The sequence below is a fragment of the Periplaneta americana genome, chromosome 6 (genome assembly GCF_040183065.1).
Source record: "Periplaneta americana isolate PAMFEO1 chromosome 6, P.americana_PAMFEO1_priV1, whole genome shotgun sequence".
Classification (NCBI taxonomy): domain Eukaryota; kingdom Metazoa; phylum Arthropoda; class Insecta; order Blattodea; family Blattidae; genus Periplaneta; species Periplaneta americana.
The window spans coordinates 40,714,914-40,741,060 of NC_091122.1; the positions used below are offsets into that span (position 1 = coordinate 40,714,914).

Sequence of the window (26,147 nt, forward strand, 5' to 3'; positions counted from 1 at the left end):
TCAGGACTAAGTTTTCCTACTACCATATTTGCTATATACCTATTCATAGGATCTGAGGTTTCATCCACAGAGACCCATATGTAAGAATCACCTATATCCTCCCGAATGGAAGCTAAAGTTTCATTGTATATTCTGTCTAAGTAATTTTTTCTTAGGGTCGACTCAGATGGGATATTTTGTTTGCAGTATTTTTGTAAAAACTGTCTTAAAACCGGATTTTCAATTGCATTCCAGGGAATGTTAGCAGCAGCAAACGCTCTGGTTAAATCAGCATAGAAATTGCTGCTGAGATTGGATGAAGTAGGCTGTGTTAGTAAAGTTTGTTGCAGTTGATTTTTCTGCTGAGCTTTAGCCTTATGAGCCGCTTCTTGCACATGCTGCTTTAGGTGGCACTTCTTTTCTTGCGAAATCTAAAAATGTAAAGTAAACTGAATTAAAATAAAATCCTAATTGTTGTATTGCCGTATTTCTATCACAAAATTAGTGGGTTCGAACAATCAACATTTTAATGACCTGCAAATACTTTAACTATCGGAATTTTAAAGGTTAAAGTGTAGTGGTCTTAAAAAGAATTATACCTCAGGATAGCTCAGTCAATGTACAAATATTATAGGCCTACTCATTAAAATTAATAGAATTTATATATTTCAACTATTGTTACATACCTGTTTGCTACAAATCTTGCAGAATATTATTTTTCCATCATAAGTGAATTCTGAATATTCTGTTAGCCATTGCCGGATCAATGTAGATTTTGCACTTATATTTTTCGGCATTATCGCGTTAAACTTCACAGGAAAACGTCCTGCCGCTAAAAACTTCTCAACACAAATAAGGTGAGGGAAAGAGCAACTGTTAACGAGCATTCAAATGAACCGTTGTTATTGAGATTCAATTGGACAAAAATACAAAGTTCCACTTATTGTTGCATTTCCTGGTAGTGTTAACACTAGGAGGGCCATTCTTTTAAATATTTTGTAACGGTTTACCCTACTAATTCGCAGTTTTACGACTTTTCATAAATATTTCAAAAACACTCTTTCTCCAAAAATTGTGATTTTATGACACTCTGAAGGGCAGTACAGCTAATCGGTTTCAGACCGAAAACAGTCATTTTTATAGTATAGTATATCTCTGAATCGGTAGCAGCACATGTTGTGATTGTTGCCTGCTTCAAAACTAAGGTTGGTTCTTTGTCGGCATTTATGCCTCCAAACATGTTAAATTCGGTGAAATCTATTGCGAGTGTCGTGAGATTCAAAACATTTTGTTTCCTTTATCAATGGTTTCATGGCCGGTGTGAAGCAAATTTTCCACTTTTTAAATGCCTTAAATTTCGCAGTGAATGCATGTATAAATTATAAAAAGTAAGCGTAAAATGCGAAACTTTACAGTGAGTTAGGCATTTTTAGGCGAATATTAACAAATTAGGCTCTAATAACCGTTTTAGGGCATTTTAGGGCACTATAAAACTCTTTGAATACCTTTCAATTTCCATGAAACACAAATATTAATAATTATTTTTACTTTTCTCCTAAAGAAACAAAATAGGCATTTGCCCTAGAATCCGATGTCTGGTTATTACAAAACAGGGATAATTACGAAGATAAAAGTAGAGAATCAAGTGAAGAACAGAACATAAGCTTGGAATGAATAAATAGTAGCCTATATTGAAATCAATAAAAAGAAAAAAAAGGAAAAGGGAACATGAATACTAAATGCTTAATTTTTTCTTAAATTTATTAAACTCAAAATAAACCTAGATCAGGATTTATTATCAAAATAGAGTTGTACAACCTTGGCCAGTAATTCTGGGTATGATTTATTCCAGCGGTTGTGTAATTTTAGTTCAGCTAAAGGACATGTCAAATTTCTTCTAGTAGGATAAACATGTTGTTCTTCTTTATATTTCAGATGTTTTTATGACAATATTTTAATAATGTACATTTATATATTTGTTCAATTTGGAAAACATTAAAATAGGAATAAATCAAATTTGTTCAATAATCAATTGACTTTTTAAGCAAATTTTAATTATTCACTTTTGAAACAATGTGAATGGATAAAGTGTAAATTTTGTTGTTCCTCCCCATCCTATTGTACCATACTGGATGACAGATTGCACCAAACCTAAATAAACTAATCGCAGAATATTTGTAGGGATATAAGAGTGAAGAATTACAAATTTATAAATTGTTTTACGAAGTTTGTTACATAAAGAAGAAACATGTTTATTCCATCTTAAATGTTGGTCAATAATAATTCATAAGTACTTCACCTGCGTAAATTCTTTCAGAATAGGACATTTGCAATCATCATTAATTGAACAACCAGCATTATGAATTATTACATTTAATTTATCGCAAGATTTTAATTGTTGTAAACCACTTGCGTTTAAGGAAAATGGGATCAAAGTATTCTTGGAAACAAGTGAAAGAAAATTGGTTGTTCTGATGTTATTCAAACACAGGTTTGTAAATTGAAAGATTATTAAAAATAGGCGACCCATTAGCCAAATAATTAGAATGTCATGATAGTATAACTGAGAATATAGTTTTGCACTTGATATAAAGGCACGACTTGAGTGTGAACATAATTATGTTTATTTAGGCAAATGTGATTAATTTTAGTTGTTACTTATAAAATGCATTTTATAATATCGGATTTATATCGCAGTGCAAAATCATTGGCTTTTCGCTCGAAATCCAAGCTTTGAAAATTCAAATGTTCCCACAAGATACTTCCGTTTTCCCTGCCAGCAAGGCATCATATCTCCACTAATGATCATCATTGTCATCATCCCACTGCAATGTATATCAACTTTCTGTAGTGCACCATGGTTATTCTCGAAGATTGTGAAGTGTTCACAGTTTCATTTTACAATTTAGAAACAACTGACGTCAAATAATAATGACCCAAAGTGCGTGCCATTGGGATGGAATAAAAGAAATTAAATTGATGTACTATGAAAAATCTTTTGTCCATGTTTATTTTTTTCGAGAATAAGGTATGAATTATACCCACAGATCAAGATAAAACATTCTTTACTAATTATTTTGCTGCCTTGATATAGTAGTAAGAAAGATATTTTCTTCTGTAGGTAATTAAAAATTCTCGGTTGTGTTTAGATAGAAGGTCTTACAAGAATGTTCTCTTGCCATGTCGTCTTCTCAGAAAATTGAACTATGAAAATTACAATTTCTCGATTTGTTTTCTGCTACATTTTGTGTGGACATGTAACCAGTGTATAAGCAGAAATATCAGTTTTATTGAAGTTATTGTTAGTTGATTTTAAAGTAGCGTCATTGGTCATCATTTCACAATTATTTATATGTTTTCACGTTTAGTTTCTAAAACATCAACAATTTTAATTTTGCATGGATATTTGTAACACATTTCATGTGTATTCTTGGTTCTCCTTGTCCCTTTACTTGTGCTGGTGTCTTTATGTAGTGGTACGATAATTATTTTAAGCAGTAGGCCTACATACGAAATTTAGTACTTTGTCTTAAACATTACAAGTTCTGTTGCCACCACTTGCTTTCATTGTTTATGTTATTACAATTTACAACTTCTATGTTTTCCATGGGAAAATATGTGTATGTAACAATATTTCTTTGCTTCATATTATTTTTTCTGTTGGTTCGTTGTCTGTTCATGGATGATGTGTACCCCATATTGGTCATATTACTTGTTGGTACTGGTTTCACCATGTTGTGGTTCTTTTGTGTTTTACCTGCTTTCCTCCATGGATGTATGGTGGACATTTTGGTGGTGGTGTTGGGATGGCTCCTCTTCATCAACATGCAGAATCCCGGTTATATGAAAGAGAATTTCATCATTGTAATAGAATCATTACATATAGCAGATACAGGAATGCAACAAAATGTAAGTCAGAATGTTTGGTCATCTTGTACTTTCAGTTCAATTTTTGTACGACAAGGCTAATCATTTTCATTCGAGTAATCAGAATATTGACTTACAAATTTGGATACATATATTGAATTATATGCAGGGTGCTCTAAAATTCCCCTTACAAACTTCTAGGACTTGTTAATGGAACTGAGTAGATAATATTTTGAATTGGAACCCATGTCCGGAAACGTACCATTTTCGTGCTACAGCTGTTTGAAAGCAAGCATTGCCTGAACGTACGTCACGTGTCTCAACAAGTAATAGCTTCGCGATTCGTCCGCCTGCAGCGTTACATGATGAGGGGTGCTTACGTCAGATCATGTGATGTCAATTGACGTTTATCCTACCTCTCGGAGCTAGTTCGAGCCTCATTCACGTGTCTTTTAGTGTTAGAGCAACATGGTTCAGTACACTTTTGCAGAATACACCGACATGATCCTTCTGTATGGCGAAGCTCGAGGTAATGGAACAGCTGCTCGTCACCTTTATTGAGATCGTTATCCACAACGTCCGACTCCATCGCATACCCTTTTCGCCATAATTACGTAATGGCTTCGAGAAAGGGGTACCTTCACTGCCAGCAGGAATGACTGTGGTGGTCAAAGGAGACGCAGCGCTCCCGATAAGGAAGAGGCTGTACTGCATCAACTTGAAGGGAACCCGTCAACGAGTACATGAGCAATTGCGCGTGTAATGGATGTTGCTCCCAGAACCGTCTGGAATGTTCTGCATGAACAACAACTACATGCATACAACCTCCAAAGGATACATTCACTACTGCCAGCTGATTTTGCTCCACGCGTTCAGTTTTGTACGTGGTTTCTACACTGCTGCATCAGTGAGCCCCTATTTCCACGGTGCATTCTCTTCACAGATAAATGTACATTTACTAGGGATTGTGTACTCAATTCACGAAACAGCCATGTCTGGGCAGACGAAAACCCTCATGCCACGCATGTCCAGGGATTCCAACACCGATTTTCTATCAATGTGTGGGCAGGTATTCTGGATGGTCATGTGATTGGACCGTACATTCTTCCATCCCCGCTAACAGGTCCCATCTACTTGATCTTCCTACAACACGTATTGGGTGTGTTGTTGGATGCTGTGGCATTGAACGTCCATCAAGACATGTGGTTTCAGCATGACGGCGCACCTCCTCACTTTTCTCTTGCTGTTCGGGAACATCTGGACCGACGATTTGAACAAAGATGGATAGGCCGAGGTGATCCAATTGCATGGCCTCCACGATCACCGGATTTGACTCCATTGGACTTTTTCCTCTGGGGTCGTATGAAGAGTTTGGTTTATGAGACTCCTGTAGAGACAGCAGAAGATCTGGTGGCATGAGTTGTGGTCGCTGCAGGAGAGATTGCAGATATACCAGGCGTGATAGAGCGCGTTTACCAAAACATCATTCGTAGGTTCAGTACATGCAACGAAGTTGGTGATCGCCACATCGAACCACATTTGTAGTGGATTTGAATGTTAACCATCATTTGAAAAGGACAAAAACAGTTTAAGTTGAACTGTAAACAAAAGTGTTTATGACAAATGATTCAGTTTCCATTTTGTTTCTTTGGTTATTAATGAGTTGAATTGTAAAACAAGTGATGTAGTGGGTTGCGCCTCATAATAAAATAAATTTCTTGTAAAAGTGGTCACGTTAAAAACATGTTTTCAAATGGCTGTAGCACGAAACGGTACATTTCCGGACATGGGTTCCAATTCAAAATATTATCTACTCAGTCCCCTTAACAAGTCCTAGAAATTTGTAAGGGGAATTTTAGAGCACTCTGTATAGCTTGTGCATGCTTTTCAGGAATCTCACCAGTCTCTGGCATGTTATTTTTTTTAAGATGTTGCTAAATACTAATAAGTGCATATCACTTCAATTGATTTCAAATCCAAAAATAATGACATGTATGCATTTCATATGAATAAAATGTCAGTGTTGTTAAGTACTGCTGTTAGTTGTGGAAGTCAGAAAAAAAGGCCTGTGAAATGAAATTTAAAGCCTGTAGACATGGAATTTTCCAGTTGACTGTGATTTGTAGTTTGAAAGGTAAAAACAATTTTATTATCGGTAGTGCATATTCATTGAGTGTATTGCAGTTGGCATAAAGACAGAATTGAGAAAACTTAGAGAGGAACTTGAAAATGAAATTATTAATGTTTAAATTGTGCGTAAAATTTGAAAGGCGGAAATTACTTACTGTTACATTTAATATGTAGACTACTAGCTAAACTTACTAACCCCAAACAGATATTACTTACAAATAAATTATACACAGTATTTGTAAATTGCAGTTATTGTCGTGTAATTTAAACATTTTTTCTTATTAAGTAGATCAAATAAAATATAATATACAGAAACATTATTATGATGTGAGGCGAGAAAACAGCAGGTGACTCGTAGTCCACTGTTAGCGTGGTTTCTACATAACCATTCCTCTAGCACTTCTACAATACATAACAGTGCTAACAATAAATGTTCAATAATTTGAATTTACCAGGCTCACATTCGTTGCTGAAAATTTGCCTTCACACACAACTAACATCTTCTGATAAACGAATGAACAACACTCTGAAGTTCCACATCATTGATAGTCTCGATTTCTTCTCAGCTAATTTTTCTTCTGTAAGAACACTACGTTTTATGATTGATTTTCAATTGTTCACTGAGCCTGTTTCTTTAAATCTTTTAGTGAGTTTTCTGATTGTTTTGGCAGAAGGCACAGGTCTGTTTGGAAACTTTATTCTAAATTTACGTCTTGTTTTTGCACACGACATTCTGCCTTTTATGTGCGTATTGTACATACACATTCACACAATGAGAATTTGTTGGTAGACATTACTTAAATACACAATAATCACTAAACTTTATACACTAACTTTGTACAGTTGAAGAATCAAGACTTTTGTAACACATTACTTAAATACACAATAATCACTAAACTTTATACACTAACTTTGTACAGTTGAAGAATCAAGACTTTTGTAACACGACTTGTGACTACAGCAAATGCCATATGGTGACTGAGGAAGTACTGTGCCGTACCTCTAACAGCCCACGCAGGGAATGGGCTGCCAGTAACCCGCCATTTTTTGCCTCACATCATAATAATGTCTCTGTGTGTGTGTATATATATATTGATATCATTTTATCTGCATACCTATATTTTGGTTTCCAGTAGAAATGAATTACTACTAACAACAATGGAAATGGTTATTTGTAAATTGCTTTTAACAGTCTTCTGCTTAGTAGTATAGTCAGTGTATCATTGTGTGAAGCATAAAGACTGTGGAAAAGTTTGTGCGTGTTTGATGTGACATATGGAAATGTTGAATGCGTAATTTTATGCTGAAGTCTTGTGACAAGTGAAAGCTGAGCTAAGTTGTATCTGGCAGTGTCCAAGTTCACAAAACACGCAAAATTTTGCTTTTTGTATATGAATGTTCGCATCATATTTGTTAGTTTGTAGAACTTTGTAACCATTTGAGCCGTTCAGAGCAAAAGTGGTGTAAGTCAGAATTGGGTAATGAGGTTTAAAGTAAAAATTCTGTAAAATACAGTGAAAAGTAGCAATTAATATGTCCTTCTTGCTATCCACTGACTACTAATAGTTTAAATAAATTGAATATTAATTGCTACTTTGCGCTGTATTTTACAGAATATTTACTTTAACTCTCATTACCCGTTTTTTACTTACACCACTTCTGCTCTGAACGGTTATTTAATTATAAGATTATATGCTTATTTCATTTTTAATTCAAATAAGCTGACAGAGTTGCTTTGTAGTGGTTGAAGCAAATACCGTAATTATGTTCATTAAGAAAACCTGATGAACAAGTCATGAATTTTAGAAAACACTTGTAAGTACGTTGTATTCATTATTATTCATAAAGACTGTTTTTTTATTTAACAGTGGAATTGTTAGAAAATAATCATATTTCGTTAATATCAATGACTGTTAACTGTATGAATGCTGACTGACAAGAAAACTATATTACTGTTATTGCAAGTTATCTTGAACATTACATCCCCTAAGTCTTTCGAACTGCTCGATACGGCATGTACTCATCAACGTAACGACACGGCAAGGATGCCCCTCCCTCAAGTTTTCAGAAAACGTTGGTTCTTTCACTTCACGGCTCTCTACTGTAAAAGAACTTGGTTCAATATAGACATCGTCATCTCACGACACTCCGGTTTGGAGAGGAGAACATAGTTTCGTAGCAGGTTTTAATTAACCTATAATGAGTAAGTATTTAAATATAATCGTGTGTACACTCATCTCTCATCCGGGCTGGGGACCGGCAATGGCGGAGTTACTAAAGCTATATCTATACATTATATAGGTCTACATGACTTACACCTACAGCTGATATGTGCATATTCTTATAACAATATTTTACAGGCTTATTATTTGAATTTACATTAATTTACAATTATACACAATCCATATCCCTATCATAATTGCCATCATTGCTAGGTCCAAAATTAATTATTATTTCGTCAACGGCATCATCCATTCGGAATTCTCTTCTTAGTCGTAGGTACTTCTTTCTAAACAAGATAGAATTCTTCGATTGTATCCTGAATGACATGTTGCTCAAGTCGTCCATTTCAACTTTACACAAGTCCTAATCCTGGAATGAAATAATATGCTTTGCAGACTATAACAAAATAATAACTTACAACAGTAATTCATTATGTCGCTCACAGTAAAGACACTATTGTACATAACTTTTATAGCAATAATTTCTAAATATTACATACCTATTCTTTCCCGGAGTAATATGAGGTTCATTCGGTTGTAATTCAGTATTATTCTTAATTCTCTTCACGGAACTAATACTTTTGCCAGAATATTTAGCCGCTCTCTCATATTCCTTATCAAGAGGTTCCAGCAAACATTTATTTTGTTTAATTTTTCCTCCTCGCAACACTTAATTATATTTGCGATAATTTATCTTTCTCCGTTGTGGATAAGTGTTACTTTTTCTCCGCAGTGGTGTGATTTCACCATAATTACTACCCTGTGGTTGCTGCTCCATGTTAACACTACTGGAATGCAGTGAAGGAAATAGCTCTGTGTTTCTTGACAAGACATTATGATGCGAAGCATGCGCAAACAACTCAGTTGGCTCCACCCACGTTACGCGCTTCCTTCCCTCTGCCCTTCTGTCCCCGCTCAGAAAGTTCAAGATAACTTGCAATAACAATAAAATGTAAGAGGTGATAAAATTGGTTTATGGTGGCACAGTAATACGATATTTTCTTATACTTGTTGCCAATATATATACATTCGCATTATATTAAATTAGCAATGTCGTAGTTAATGAATAATCAATATAATTTTATTTTCGTGAATCTTATAAATCATTAAATTGTTCCCATCTTCAAAAGACACTGCTGACGTCGTATCTACTATCTAGTGAAAAATTAATTGTTAAATTAATTCCTCACTGTAATGGTAATAAAAACATTTCCACTGTTCTCACACTTCTGTTCCTGTTCTGCACAAGATGTTTGATCATCAGGTTTTCTCTCATACTATGTCAGAAGGCAACATTCAATATAAAATGTATGATGAGGGCATACAGAAGTTACCATGTTCTAATATTTGATTATGAATTGCTCTAAGGAACTTTATCAGAAAACTTGTTAAGATCTTACAAAGGAAGATCATGATCAGAAAACTTTAGAGGAGCAGTCAGAGTGTAATGCCTCCTATTCCCTCCCCCCTCTTTTTTAATTTACAAGAAAATTAAATTAAATTTACATAGCATAACAACCACAACATTCACGATTAATTTGTTACTTTTCAATATAATCTCCAGATTTTGTCCACCTTGAAACAAGAGCATTCCAATGCTGTAAAAATCACAGTCCTTCTTCTTCAGCCGGTGCATGGAATTTTCGAAATGATGCCCATGATGAGCTTCCTTTAGTGGACCAAATAGATGGAAGTGAGAATGGTGCTAGGTGAGGGCTGTATGGTGGATGGGGCAAGACTTCTCAACCAATTTTCGCAATCTCGCCAGTGGTAGTGTATTGACGTGTGGGGTCTTGCATTGTTGTGCAAAAGAAGAATATCTGTTAAGCTTTTGATGGGTTAATTCGCTGAAGACGTGCTATAAGCTTCTTTGAAGGTTTCGACATATTGGACAGAATTTATTGTGCGTCCCCGGTTCAGAAAACCAACCAGAATCACATTCTCCACATCCCAAAAGACTGTGGCCATAGCTTTCCCTACAGATCGCACAGTTTTGAATTTTTTCTTCTTCGGCGGTGTTGTGTGATGCCATTCCATCGATTGCCTCTTGGACATAGATTAAAAAAAAATGAACCAAAGTCTCATCTCCAGTCACAATTTTCGCCAAGAACTCCTCCCCCTCCACACTGAAGTGCTGCAACAGATTGAAGGATATTGTTTTCCTTTCCTCTTTATTGCGGTTGGTCAACATTTTTGGTACCCAGCATGCGCAAACTTTAGAGTAGCTCAGTTTATCAATAATGGCCATCACACTGCCTTTAACGATGGAAAGCATGTGACACAACTCATCTGTTGTTATCCAGCGGTCATCATGAATGATCTTGTTGACTTGCTGGATGTTGCAATGGAGTCACTGCAGTTGCTTGCTGACCGCTTTGTTTTCCATCAACCAACAGGGTTTCTCCTTCAGCTTCTGTACAGCGACGAACCCATCGTTAACAGTGCTGACATCCATTGTTGCATCTCCATAAACCTTCTTCAGTCTTTCATAAATGTGAATAGGAGTTTCACCTTCCGCATTCAGGAATTCTATCACAGCATGCTGTCTTATATGTACATCGATGTCAGCCATTTTCTAAACTGATGCAGTGCTGCCATCTGTTGACTTAGGAAACTGTTACTGTAGTGGACTGTAAAAGGTTTGAGGAACCGCGCCAAATTCAAATTTTTCATATTACCAACTTATTTAAGAAGAAAAAATAGGTGGCATTACTTTCTGACCGACCCTTGTATTAAAATCTTACAAAAAAAGATTGCTAATAGAAAATATATTTTTATTATACCTATCAGAAAACTTACTAAAATCTTACGAAGGATAGTTGCTAATAGAAGATATATTTTTATTAAACTTACGCCAAGTTCTAGAGTTTGATGAGTAGATTCCAACATACCTATGTCATAAATCATAGCCATAAATGCTCAGTTGCTTTCTAAACTTATTCTTAACTACATTTTTAGTGCCAGGTATTCAGTCAACCAGAATAGTCAAGGGAGATTCAATTCTGAAACCTTACACGTGGCTACCCTATATAATACAGGATGAATTGCTGCTGATTTCAGTCAAGAAGTCAGCAACAAAATTGTTTTGATTTCCTGTTTGTTGTAATAGCTGAACATGTTGCCTGAAACGTAAATGTGTTGTAATCTATTCTCCAAACCCTGTAACTTGGTATGGGATTCGTTGAAATATCGCATTTCCTCTCTACAGTCATTCCTTGTTAGAAAGATAAACAAAGCTTCAAATAGTAACTAACAAACCATTTGTTAGTTGATATTTGTGTGCTACATACAAAGAGTACTTCCTCCTGATATAAATTAAGTGCTTATAGGCCAGGCATTGTAAAACATGCCTAGGCTGTACAAATATATTACTTCGTTGGGCTTATTTGTTCCTTCAAACCCTCTATTACTCATGAAAACTTCTATTTTATTTGCATATATTCTGATTAAAATTCTAACTTCTGCCTAAAAAGGTGCTGGTACACATTATAACCAAGAAAAGTATATTTTTAAACTATATTAATCTTCTCTGTGCACGTGCTGATATGATTTTCTGGTTAAATCTGCCATTATATGTTAATAAAATTTTGCAAATCCTTTTTATTTATGTAAGTTCAGCAATTTGTGAGGAAGATTTGATTGGTTTGGGGGAAAAGGAGAAAAGCCTTCTATGTAATCTTGATAATAATATAGAGAGACGTGTGGATAGTAGTATAGATATATAATATTATAATTCACTTGCATATAGGTGCATGAATTGCCACCAGAGAAGTTGAAACATCGAGAAATTGTGCATATAGATATCGCTAATGATCCAGTAGCTTCTGCAGATTTTAAGCCTGAAGAAGATCCAACAAAGTTTAAGAGTGAGAAGACAGGACGTGGACCTCTAGTGGGTCAGTGGATGGATAAGGTACTAAAGAAGTTAATAAATCACCACATTTATGACTATTTTCTTACAATTTTTCAGTAAACCTTTGAATGTTTATGTTTATTGAATGTCTGTTATCCTTTAAATATATATACTTTATACAACGTCCGTTAATGGTAGTTCTGTATCATTTCTGTTTTCCAGGTACTCACCTTAACAAAAAATGTTCACTCACTCACTATGTCGTTCATTATAGGTCTATTGGTGTTCATGAAGTCCTTGTAATCAGTGATTAACATTTCATTGCATGAAATATATTACTGTTGTGTATTTTGAAATTGAAGGGTACACGGGAATAACGATCAAGATCCATTTTAGAAAGTTTCGAGAAAAACGAATTTTAAAGTTTAAGCACTGAATACTTTGTTATGTGTGTATTTAATAGAAATTGACGTAGTGGAATGTCAAGAACGGCGATTTCTTATTACTAGCTAGACCACACGATAGTACTTCCTTTCCACTATAAGAGAGCATTATTAACTCAATTTCGATTTTTGATGGACCTTGGTCGTTTTTCCCGTGTACTTACACCCATATACAGGGCTTCCACAAAAGACCTTTCCAGTTTCGAACACATGTAATTTACGTTCTATGAATCTGAGGTGCATGAAAATAGTACCAATGGAAAGAGAAACTGTAAAAGTTTAGTTCCTTACCTTAAAGATGTTCAATGTGTCCTCCCTTGGTAACACGGCACACATCAAGTTCCACGTAGGTACGCGGATTTTCCGACCCTCAAATTCTGAGGTTATGTCTGTTCATCTTACCAGAAAGATGAAAAGTGGCTTCATCAGGAAACACCATAAAACAAATAAATTCATCATCGTTTTCAATTAAAGTGTGCATACTTATGCAGAAATTTTCTCGTAGCACTTTTCCTCTGGTTTTAGGGCTACACAGTGTCCACAGAAAGATTCTGTGATTATAAATTGTTATAATTTTGTAACTATGAGTATTACGAAATTCATACTGGTGCCATTAGAAAGAACGGCTCATAGAATTTTAGGTGATGTATAATTATAATTGTTGACAGTAAACAATAGATGGCACCATAAGAAAAAAAAAGACCTTATTTTTGCTCTTTCGCTTGTCATTGTTGGATACAAGCAAATTGTGTTAAATGAGGTGAATGTTTACATTTAAACTCAGTGTGAATTCTACAGAATTTAAAGAGTTATGGCGAACTCACAGGAAAGATCGTCTTGTCAGTAGGTCCTGGATGTTGAAACTTCCGTTTGAACTCTCACTACACTCCTTGTGCTATGGTATTCCAATACACACCTCTACATTCCTGTGGCTTAGCCATAACTCTCTAAATATTGCAGAATTCACATTGAGTTGAAATGTAAACATTCACATCATTTAACATAATTTGCTTGTATCCAACAATGCCACAATGACAAGTGAAAGAGCGGGAACAGCATGTTTTTTATTATGCTATCTGTTGTATTCCACCAACAATTACAATTACACATCCCCTGAAATTCCTTGAACCATTCTTTCTAATGGCACCGATATGAATTTCTAATACGCATAGTTACAAAATTATAGCAGTTTATAATCATGGAATGTTTCTGTGGACATACTGTATACTATAATATTTTATAAGTATGTGTCTGTTTTTGTATAGAATCTGTTTGAATTAGTAAAATATGAAGGATTTCCGAGAATTCCATTGGTGTGTTTTCCTCCCAAAATGACAAATTCTGATCTAGAAGAGAGAGTGAGCAATGTGCATTGTTAAGATGAGATAAAGATTGGCAGTCCGTAATTAATGAAAATTGAACACTATTCTCATAGGAGTGAAAAAAAAAAAAACTGTAGAGAAAGTGGATTTTAAGATTTTTTGTTAAATTTGTAGAAATAACTTATTACTTTATAAATCTTTGCCAGATCATATTGCCTTTCCTATATCATATTTTCTCATTTTTAGGTGAATCCCGTCATGACTTGCTATAAATTAGTAACTGTGGAGTTCAAGTGGTTTGGCCTGCAGACGAGGATAGAAAACTTTATTCAGAAGTCGGAACGACGTCTATTCACAAATTTCCATAGGTATGTCCAATAGTATGAAGTGAGGCTTACTACGTTTTATGCATGGTATGTATTGTATGTGCTCATTCTCATGGATTTTAGAGAAAGTGTTGTGATGCTGTAAGAAGTTGATTTCGATATTTCTATGGAAGTAAGAGTTTTCAGCATCAGAGGAATTCTTTTTTTGTCTCTTGTTCTCTCTCTCTCTCTCTCTCTCTCTCTCTCTCTCTCTTCCCTGACTCTTTCTCCAACTCTCTTTCTGCCACACTCTCTCTCCCTCGATCCCTCCTCACACACATTTTATTCATATTCATTACTGAGAGGTAATTTATTTAGAAAATGCTGGGTAATTCCAAAAGTAATGCACAAATGTATATAAATATCACACATTTTATTGAAGTGATACTTCTTTAGCTGGGTATGAGTCGAATGCTGTGAAACAAAATTCTGTCACTGACATTTGAAGAGGACTTTTCATGTTGTTACTACGGGATTGTGCACGTTGCTATGTTATCACTAGGGACCGGATTTTTATGTAATTACATATTATATTCCTTTGAACCTAACCGTATATAAATAAAAAAATCTTTGCCGATCTTGTAATTACCATTAATATATTAAAATTTGATATTACATATTTCTACATATTTAGGGATTTTATTCATTTTTACTTCTTTAAAAGACTGCATAGAATTGGAATATATCAGTCCCCTAACTGCCCATTGTGCAACTCAAACCAAGAAATGGATTCGGAACACCTCAAAATCTGTGCTTCAGTGGCTGACCATGATAATGTCTTTGAAAAATATTGGAGTGCAAGTAGTCAAATGACTTTGTCAAACGCCTGGCATTAGAAAACAACAACAACTTCTTTAAAAGGAAAAAGAAAACTTCTACTGGGGAAGTTTACAATTTGAAATACACAGATTTAAAAAGCCTTTTTACCTACCCGAGAAAGGATATATTTCGGGATGAAACATAACGTCTTAGTTCCAGGAAGTAAAAGAGGCACTCACCCCTTACCACCCACTGTAAATATGAGTGAACAACTTTTCTCGAACAACTACTTTGTATTGTAAAAATCAAGAAGGGAATAATCTCATATGCATGAGCGGACAATATAGTAGTAGGGTCTAAAGACCTATAGTAAAATGGTGCAATAAAAACAAATTTGATATAAATGTGGACAAGACAGAAATGATGATACTCAGAAATGGCGGAAAAGCACCAGAAACAGTAGAAATCGTTATGAAGAACAGAAAATTAAAAATTGTACCAGACTACAAATATCTAGGCTTAACAATACAGACCAGTGCAGATATTGATATTAAACATTTTCATGATTTTACATATTTTGGTACATATTCAGCTTATTTTTCTTACATAAATATGTACATATTTCACACCTTGATATTACATAAAAATCCGGTCCCTAGTTATCACCTACCAATTTACACAAATTAATACATAAATTAGTGGGATTGAGACTGCTGCCAATTAAAAAGAATGCTACACATTTACTGCTTAAGAAATTTCATTCTGTTGCGCATAGAGACCACACATTTTTCTAAACCTACTTACATTAAGAACATTCAAAATAGTCCCCTTGGGATTTAATGACTGCTTTACAATGTTGTGGTAGCTGTTGGCTGCCATTTAATTTTCCTTTAGAGTTTAAATCTCGGATGTATCGGGTTTAACATTGTAAAATGTTGACATTGATGTCGATTCTTCAGTTGGAAAAAGGTAATAGTTACGCAGACATATCCAGATCATAGGCTGGGTGTGGAAGTACTTCCCACTTGTCATCATTAAATATATCCGTCACTAACTTCGCGATATGCTGTCTTGCCTATTGTGAAGAATTTGCACACCAGATTCCAATAGCTATGGTCTGTTCTAGTGAAATTTTGGGCTCAGTTGAGTAGTAATATCTAGTAACTGATGTGCCACCGTTGCTCCGAGACTTAACAGGAATTGCGAGAGCATATTACACAGCTGTCACACAGATCTTTAATGCTACAATGTGTATGGACTGAATTAGATTACAGAATAGACATTGTCATATCATGGGTGGCGGCCATATTGAGCATTTGTGAGGTATGTTACAAAATTCTGAACTTTCCTCTTTACATTGCCATTCACTATTTTACCCTGACCTTAATCACTGCTGTGCTGTGATATCACGAAATCCTAGAGTAAACTATCTGTGACTCACATGGTATCCAAATATGGTGTAACACATCATGTTTTTCCACAGATGTTTAATTCATAAGCAGAATGTTATTCCACTGAAATGCTAACCAGTAGTAGTTTAAGTACAGTAGCGTGCAAATTAATCCGAACAATGTAATTACTTATGCAAAAACACTCAAACGGGATAAAAAAAAGGATCTAAGACATACCTCAGTAATCTATGTGGCCTCCCTTGTTCCTAATAACAGCTCTGAGACGATTTGGCATGGATTCCACTAATTTCCCACAAATATTATTCATTTCTTCATCGTGAAACCATACACCAATAAGGGCAGAAATCATCTTCTCCTTTGTAGAACAATCCATTTTTTGCATTCTTCTTTTGCAAATTGACCACAAGTTCTCAATGGGGTTGATGTCGGGTGAGTTGCGTGGCCAGGGGAGTACCTGAATATTCTTCTTGTTGAAGAATTCTGTAGTTTTTCAAGACGTATGGCATGGTGCCAGGTCTTGTTGGAACACACCTCTGCCATCCGGAAATGATTTTTGCAGCTGGGGTACGATTATGGTTTCCAATAAGTGAATATATTTGTCAGAATTCATCATTCCCTTGATAGGTATTAATGCTCCAGGCCCTTCATGTGTGAAACAACCCCAAAACATTACTTTAGGGGGTTATTTGGATGCTTGTTGGAGATGAGCTGCTGTTACTTTTTCGGATCCTTTCCGTACGTAAGAAACATGGTGGCCGTGGACCTCGAAATGAGACTCATCGGAAAAAAGTACATTCTTCCAGTCATTCACTGTCCAGTGTTGATGTAATTTTGCCCACGTTAAGTGTTTTTTGCACATAACAGGGGTTAGCAGTTGCTTCTTAATAGGCTTACGAGCCCTTCGTCCAGCTTCCAAAAGCCTACGCCGCACTTTTGTGACGTGAATATTCGCCCCAGTGGTAGCCATTAACTCGCGGGTTAAGTCGACAGCAGTTAGTCTAGGATTTAATTTACTTTTCCTGACAATTAAATGATCATCTGCAGGTGAAGTCTTCCTTTTCCGGCCACAGTTTCCTTTCTTATGGGGTGTGATGGATCCAGTGTCCCTGTATCGTTTTATGATCGAATTAACAGTAGCCAAACCGATGTGACATTCTGCAGCAATTTGCCTCTGTGTCATAGACGAATGCTCTGCTAATGTTATAATTTTAGACCGTTTTCGTGGAGTTGTATCCATTTGTGAAGACGACAAAATGTACACAGGATTGCAGTATTAAGTTTCCAACATAACTGAAATGCTTATAAGTACAAAACGATAGGCAAAATGTCACATATTATAAAAAAAATAATAACGACAGACCTTCAACAATGGAATTACACGTAATACAGATGTCAATTGAAGCAGTATGAGCAGCTGTGAGGCCAACAATGACAGAAAATGTAAAAATATGTCATGTTCGGATTAATTTGCACGCTACTGTATATGATGTTCAACTTTTTTTATTGCCTTCATAACTTTTTGCCCATTATCTGACATAAAGGAAAAAGACAGGGCAAAACTTGTATTAAATCTTGCTGTAGCAATTTTGTATTTGTCATATAGGCAGGTGTTTTGCTGGATGGACCGCTGGCACGGTCTCACCATGGAGGACATCCGAGCCATTGAAGATAAAACAAAAGAAGAATTGGATCAGGTGAGTTAAGGACAGAGCTAAGTTGAGAATACCACAACACATGGTAAAGATTTCATAGGGATGTCTTATGCCAAGTTTTACCATTAGATGGCAGGAGCGTTCCATCCAGCCCAACATGTAGGCTATATTATGTCATATATGCTATAGTTGATTGCGTTCTCCCACTTGTTGGTTTTTTGTGTCTGTCAAAATTATATTTATAATTATTTTGTATAACTTAGTATAATTTAATATAATTCAGTATTTTCTTACCTCATAATTTAATTTAGTTTATTTTACAATAAATAATAGCGTAAACTTGTATAATACTGAGCGACAGGGGCGATTTCTCCGGGCATGCTATGCTTGCTGCGCAAGCCCAATATTTTCGTAGAATGTGTATTTCTCAAAATGGGATTACGTACATTAAAATTTCTTTTGATTTTTGTAATAATGTCTAGGCATAATACCATCCGCAGGTTGCACACTGCAAGATCGCAACTCTTGCTCGTTTCTCGGAGCTACAGGAAAGACGTAGAAACAGCGAGAATATGATGCGTGCGCAAGTGCCTTCCTCCTAATCCATCCCAGTCGCACATGCTTCTGTTATATGCTGTATGAAGCTCTGGTCCGAGAGCTACACCGACTATTTAACGTTACACAGATAGCAGCAGTGTTGCCAATTCAGCAGTTTTCCCACTAGATCTAGCGTTTTTCAGCGTTAGTTTAGCGGGTAAAATTTATGAAACTTGTATTGCTGATCTAGGGATTTAGCGGGTATTTTTAGCACTCACAGCGGCAAAATAATATAATTTTACATTAACAGTATAGCAATTTAGCAGTTTCTGAAAGGCTCCACAACGGATGTTTAAGAATCGAGTTCGCAACACTGATTGGCAGCAGTTTTTACCAGTGAATGTGCTGTGATTTGCGAGTGGAATGTAATTTTATGAGCGGAATGCATATGTTAGCTGCTGCATGTATTATTAGTTCTTAAACGTTAATTTGAAGTGTTGCAATGAGTTCGGAAATGTGTGTTATTGAAACTTTATTAGCAAATCCATTTTCCTGGAGGACTATTCAAGAGAAGACTGACATTATAAAGAACGGCAGGCAATGTCCAGGGCTCCCAGATTTAAAAAGACAGCATAAGGAGAAAAATAGAGAATATGTGCGCTCGTTCAGTGCATCTCAATACAACAATACGCATTGGTTGGCAGGGTCGAAAAAACTGAATAAACTGTTTTGTTGGCTGTGTTTGTTATTTTCTACAGATAACGATGTATGGTGTAAAAGTGGCTTTGACAATTTAAATACTTTAACATTGTCTATTACAAGACACGAAAAGTCTGCAAACCAGATGAATTATATTCTCCCATCTTCCCCCATCAATAAAAGAGCAAGCCTAACTTTTGTGACCAGCATTCGCCCCTGCTGAGCGATTCCCCTTAAGAGATGAATGAGGAAATCTGCAATATGCAGAATATATACATAAATACGAGTAAACTGAATATTTATTAACCTAAATGAGAACTTTGAGAACGAGGTGCACGAATAAAAATAAATAAAATAGGAACTTTGTCGAAGGTGAATATTGCCTCTTTGATCATTAGTATTGTAAGTACCGTACACTAAAAACTAGATATGCAGCCACCAATGTGTTTTTTTATAGGGAAGGAGCTATGGAGATTGAATTCCTCGTATTCTTTTCTCTAGTTGCAGAAAGATCAAATGCAATGTTAGATAAGATGATATAACATGATCACAGTATCACTATTATTCCTGTGTTTTGTAGGTTAAGTTTTGAATACTATGTAGGATGATTTTGAAAATTTGAAGTAAATATATGGTTTTAATAATCAGTATACAGCATATTAAAAAAATTATTCACGAAATGGATTTCACTATGGATTGTCCTCGACAATAAACATCCCAGTTAATCAAGAGTTTACTGCAGGCGTAAACTTCGGAGAGTCCTAGAAGTACTGAATATAATCTAAACTAACACAGCTTGCTGTCGAGGTTGCATATGCTTCTATTAATTTTTCTTTTCCCTCTTCCAAAATGAAACTGTAGCCAGCAATTCCTTACTTGAAGTAGTTATTTTTGTTTATGCTCGACCATGCCGAAATGTAGTAATTATACACCTGGTAACAGCCCTTTAATGGACCTCATTAAAGTACACCTATTCATTAAAGTTCAGGTGTTCCATCAATCAGAAAACACCATTGTAGCAATATGAAAGCGCAAGTATCGATTATTCTCGGATATGCAATCGAAAGACAACTAGCGAAACATCACGAAGGCTGGAAATCCAATACTGTCGCAGAAGGTTATGTTCTGTTACTATATTAATTAGCGTTAATTGTAAATAATATTCAAATAAATTCAATTTGTCATCTCATTTTTCAATGTCTAAATCAATTTCAAGGTTATATCAAGATTAATGTTCATTTTACTCTCTAGATTATATCAAGGTCAATGACATTTGTTCCTCGGAAAAAATCAATACTTTCGATTCTGCGCACATCTCACAGTTCACGAGATATTGCACAAGGTCAGTTCTACTCCCCAGTCAGGTAAGAATAACATGAATACTTATGAATAATTTCCAGTTAGAAATATGGTCGAGCATAAAAAGTCGTATGAAACTTGCCTATAATAGTAATTAAGACGTCATATGAAAATGATGAAACTCGCTTGTGCTCGTTTCATAAACATACTCGCGTCTTAATTACTATCATTATAGGCTCGTTGCATAATGTACTATTAATAGCTAGCACTTTCGAGGCACAATTTAATTAGTTACTTTTTAAGGTTTAAAACATATATTCAGAATATTTCGGGACCTGAATGAAGACAAAAGGCTTTCCCTGGTTTTTACATACAGGAACCCACCAAAAATTTGGCATTTTGAGTTGTTTTTAAGAGTATTTAATGTACTAATATATACCACGTAAATCCTCAATGTTTAAATACCGGAAAACAAATGCACATGCAAAGCGCATCCCTCAAAGTACACGTGCGCTATCTATGTCTGTTGGTGCTAGTTCAGGATATCCTTATTATTGTGACCTTAATCTGAAAGATCTGGCTAGGTTTTATGTGTGTATTGAAGATTGTATTTCTGTGTTACAGCAACGCAATGTTGGTGAGGTCCGTGGCATGAAGGCTGAGGCAGAGTGAATAGGAAGTTCATTCTGTCCCCTGCTCCCCACCTGCCCTTCGCCAGCCAGTAATCCATCGCTCGCATCACACGCCTTGGCGTTTGTTGCTAGGGGATACTATAAATGACTTGGTTTAAAAGAGAATAAATAAAAATCCTTATACATCCATTGCATTATAAGTGTCCCCCTTTTAATTTTTTAAAAATTATTTAAAGTTTAATTACGTTCCTCACTTGTGCTGGATCACGTTTTGGCAAGGAAATTATTTCCTTACTGTCAATTGAGCTGTGCATGTTCATTGGGAGATGTGTATTATTATTTTTTTTGCATGTATGTTTCTTTACTTTTGACTGGATTTTGAGTGTTAGGTCACAAAAGTGATGCGAATTTTTTGTATATAATTTTGTTGGGTTCTTTCTTTAATATTGATTTGCCTTTTTTTTTTTTTTCTTTATTTTCTTCAAGGCAGAAATAGACATTGGCATTGTTTCGACATCATCATTTTATTGGGAGATACTTCACCAGCATCGAAATCACTATTCAAAATTCTTAGCTTATAGTGAGATTTTGTAATATATTTTCATAGTTGGCAGTGAATACCAGAAAATTTGTGACAGATACATATTTTCACAAGTTCCATAAAATATGTAATTATGAAATGATTGCTTTGTACTTTGTTTTCACTAGTTATAAATTTATATAGAAAATATTACATATATATCATGTTATTGAAGTATAATTGTTATTTTTTTTAATCTCTCATGATTCCATGACCTTGTAGCAATAACTCTATAAACCCCGTGAGGAGAGAGGAGTTTTATTAGACTGCACCTGAGAGATCTTATTTCATAATCATAATGAAATCACTACCCTTTGTCATTCATGTTTTAGATGACATTTCTATGTTTTACAAGTCTCGTGTACATTTGTACCTGTAGTGGCCCATTTAATGTATGAGGCCGGTTTTAGAAGAGAAAAATGCTTTTCATGTTTTCCATGTCAGTTTATGTACGAAGAATTCAAGTTGTAAACTGAGCCTATCACTTAAAGACGAAAAGGGGCCAGCACTTTAGTGTCGAGAGTAATATCACCAGCATAGTCAGTGTATTCCAAAGTGAGAGCTGTCTCCCTATTACAGTATTATTGTTGGTTCGACACTATTCCACAGCTAGTACTTATTTATTGAACAACATTGGTAATAAATAAATGTTGATAATTACATTATTCATAAACAGATGTAATGAATACTCCAAAACGATAACTCAGTATTTTCTTCACTTATTTTAATATTCTTCATGCTTGTTTAATTTGTAATTAAGTAACTTACAGTTTTATTTCCATCTATCACTTTGGAAATAGTGTCATGACCAGAGAACATAGCTATTTGATCCCTGGCATATCAGTTATATAGCTTCTGTCTGCTTCTGCCTTGCAATAAATTTAGTTTCTTTTTTTTTTATCTCTTTTCTGTCTCCTTTCAAGTATGTTTATTTCTTAATCATTGACTTTTTGAACAATACTGCGGGCGGTGATAATCATTTGTACAATGAGATGCATTATAAAACATTGGACATTCACTCTAGACTTTGCGTCCCTTTGCTGCACAAAGAACTCGGTATGTAAGTATTATTAATTTTGATTTTTTTTTTTTTCCGTATTTTGTTTTCTGATTTATTCTTCTATTATTCTGTGATTTATTAAGTTACAGTCGAAGTATTAGTGACCTGTGCATTGGACACATAAGTATACTGTATTCTCCCATTGTGGTTCAATAAACCTATTACCCTGAATAAATGAAACAGTTAGTAAAACATAAAATAGATTCTCATGTCTTCAATATTAATGTGGATATTGGGTGTCATTAATTTATTTCCGAGTTCAATGCAGTATGCATGCAGTTAAAAATAAAGAGAGAATAGCAAATGAAATAGACGTTAGCTGAAATAAATATCAGCAGTTGGTGCAATTTTTTTATTTAGATAAAGAGTTGGAAATAGAAAAAAAAAAGAATGCATTGCACGGGTAAAAATAGGATTAGCCAAAGGGGGGAACTTGTTTGTTGACTGTCAGTTATTTTATGATATAACAAAAGAAATAAAAACAAGCAAAATAATATTGTACAATAATTTCTTCTATTGATGTTTTAGAAGTGTTTGTGTATAACTTGTACTATAGAAGCAAAAATGTTTGGTATTATTTTCTTCTTTCTTTTTCCAGTAACATTACCAAAACTATATTTATGCAATAGTTAAAAAAGTGTGCAGAAAGTGTGTGAATATTAAATATTGTAGTGCGGCTTCCTTTCCTAATCAAGGCGTTACTTGATAGGCAAGGAACCACTGGAAGTCAGTCAAGAAAAATCATTCCACAAAGACACAAAATATTTGCGTCAATGCTTCATTTAACCATACTCTTCTCAAGTGATGACAATATGATGAGAGATGACAGATACTGACAAAATTCTACTTAAAGAACCCCATAATACAGTTAACTGAAATTGAAGTTTTGTAGTTTTGATATTTAGAATTCTGAAAAATACTAATAAGCCACAAGGAAGGGGGAAGAACTCCGAGGAATGGGATATAGTGTAATGACCTTACAGAGTTTCATTATGATGTAATTTTGCTGTTGTAATATGATACAGAAAGACGAAATAAGTATAACCATAATAAAATGCTATAAACACAAAAATTTATTAAGAAATTAAATTCGTAAAGGAGATTTCATTAATGTGTGTGTTTATGGATGATTATCATGGTAAATACTGGGACTTTCTCGTCTTCCCTTAAATTATTGTGGCTGTTTTGATATTGATGTAAAATATATGATCATGTTCAGCATCATAATAATAATGATTAAAAAAAAAAAAGAAATGTAAAATTATTTTAAAGCTGTCTCATACAGTTTGTTTAGCTCGAGTTGTACTACATGTGCATTCATATTTGTGTGACTTGAAAGCTCTTAAGAAGTGCTGTAGTTACATAATTCAGTCTTTGCTGCTTAAAAATTCTGTGTAGCTGTATTCTTGTGAAATCTGCAGCATTACCTGTATTCTAGGTTCGAACACAACTGTTGTTATGGGTTCTATCCATGCATGAATATTTTTCTTAACCCTTAGCTTCTTTAATGTAAGATAAGAAATGAAGCAAATTTGATCATTCCATGATGGTGAGATTTATTTATACCAGCGGTTCAAGCAGCTAAGTTTTGAAGATTGGAAATCTGAACAATTAGCATTGAACTAGTCAGTGTGTCAAAAACTAGCATTTCAACTGATACAATAATAAAATTATGACCTCTCAATGAACATGGGAATAAATACGATGTATGTAGTGAAGCCAATTAATGTTTAATTAATTGGTGTAATTATTTGCACGTGTATATACATTAGAAGATAATTAAATAGCAGTGTAAGGCACGAGAGTATAAACACTATACGTCCCTTGTGGATTGGTAGATGTTTGATGTGTCAATCCAAGGGAAACAATGAATTATTAATTATTGATATGTATAAAGAGGAATGATTTATTGAACAGCGTTATTAATTATTATTAATATTATTATAAAAGTAAATAGGATTTCTGTGCTAGTAAATTTGGAGATGATAGAACGATGTTTAATAGTTGTCTCTTTTTCTTCACGCGACGAACCTTTTCAGCCAATTTCCCAGTACTCTTGAATGCAACCTTAAGAAAGGATTATGCAGGATTTTCACATATTCTTTCGATTGAGTTTTACATTTTTAAATCATTGTGCTTACAGGTTTATATTAAGCATGAAATAATGAGTAGAACCTGGATTTCTGTGATCTAAAAATGTAGAAATATGCTTGCACATATGATCTAAAAAAGTAACAAATATGACTTGTTCGTTTCTTTTTTTTTTAATATACAGTCAACTTCGGTTATAGTGAACCTCTGCGGACCAGCATATTTTGTTCACTATATCCGAGGTTCACTAAATCCGAAGTGTCTCTTCCCTAACCTTAAATGATAGGAATGAATGAAATTGTGAACAAGAAAATAAAATACTATACAGTAATTAAAATATTTCATTTTTGTGAAATGGATTACACTGTATACTGTTACTCATAACTGATTTACTTAAACTATGCTGTAGATCCACGTCCACTTGCTAAAGACCATGTTCAATGTCACTTATAATATTCCTCTTATCTTCCAAAGAAAACACTGTACACTTCGACATTTTTATACAGTACATTCACTGTTAGAACACTAGAAACAGACTGATCAGGTAGAAATGACAAACTGCATACTCAGCCTTGGAATTTCCCGGGTCACTTAATGGAAACCAGGAGGGGGTTGATGGAGTTTGAAAGCCATCGGAATCTTACCTTCATTTATGCTCTGGACATACACTAAAGTCCGTCCCCTCTTAATAAAAGAAGGCAATTTCATTTTCCGTTGTTTGGATGCTATCAGTCATAATTGAAATGTTTATGAGAACAAAAGGCAACCCTTTGACGGTGGAAGATTAGAAATAACAGTAGAGAACAGAATGGCAACACTTCGACAGTGGAGTGAGGCAAGGTCATCATGCGTTGCCTGGATTTACAGTACAGCTCATTGTCTAAGAATCACTAATCGTACTTTTGTCCTTTGACTAAGGAATAAGAAACTTAGATTGTTGTTCTCAACACATTCTTTCAATTTTATACAGAAGGTGTGAATTCAAATAAGAATTTGTCACGATACAACGTGGAACTTCAATTTTTAAGATTCACTATAACCAAAGCGAGGGTTCACTATATATGGAAATATTAATGTACTTTTTAATATATGCGAGTCAGGACCAAAAATTTAGGTTCACTATAGCCAAATGTTCACTATAACCGAGTTCACTATATCCATAGTTGACTGTACATATATATCGGAGTTTCAGTGTCTTTGACATCTTTCAATTAATTTAATTTAAATTTAACTTCGTAAAATATG

At 34.8% G+C, this 26,147-nt stretch overlaps 1 protein-coding gene across 4 annotated transcripts in view; it reads left to right on the top strand.

The window, feature by feature from the left end:
* vib (phosphatidylinositol transfer protein vib) overlaps positions 1 to 24,812 on the top strand; it is a 117,831-nt gene extending 93,019 nt beyond the window's left edge. For 2 of the 4 annotated variants that reach the window (XM_069827978.1, XM_069827979.1), the window contains exons 6-10: positions 3,811 to 3,888; positions 11,947 to 12,111; positions 14,063 to 14,184; positions 17,956 to 18,046; positions 21,164 to 24,812. In XM_069827978.1, the coding sequence (XP_069684079.1) occupies positions 3,811 to 3,888; positions 11,947 to 12,111; positions 14,063 to 14,184; positions 17,956 to 18,046; positions 21,164 to 21,211 (504 nt within the window). In that variant the 3' untranslated portion in view covers positions 21,212 to 24,812. The remainder of the gene's footprint in view (positions 1 to 3,810; positions 3,889 to 11,946; positions 12,112 to 14,062; positions 14,185 to 17,955; positions 18,047 to 21,163) is intronic. The other 2 variants (XM_069827980.1, XM_069827981.1) reach the window with 1 other exon arrangement.
* Positions 24,813 to 26,147: the final 1,335 nt, after the last annotated feature.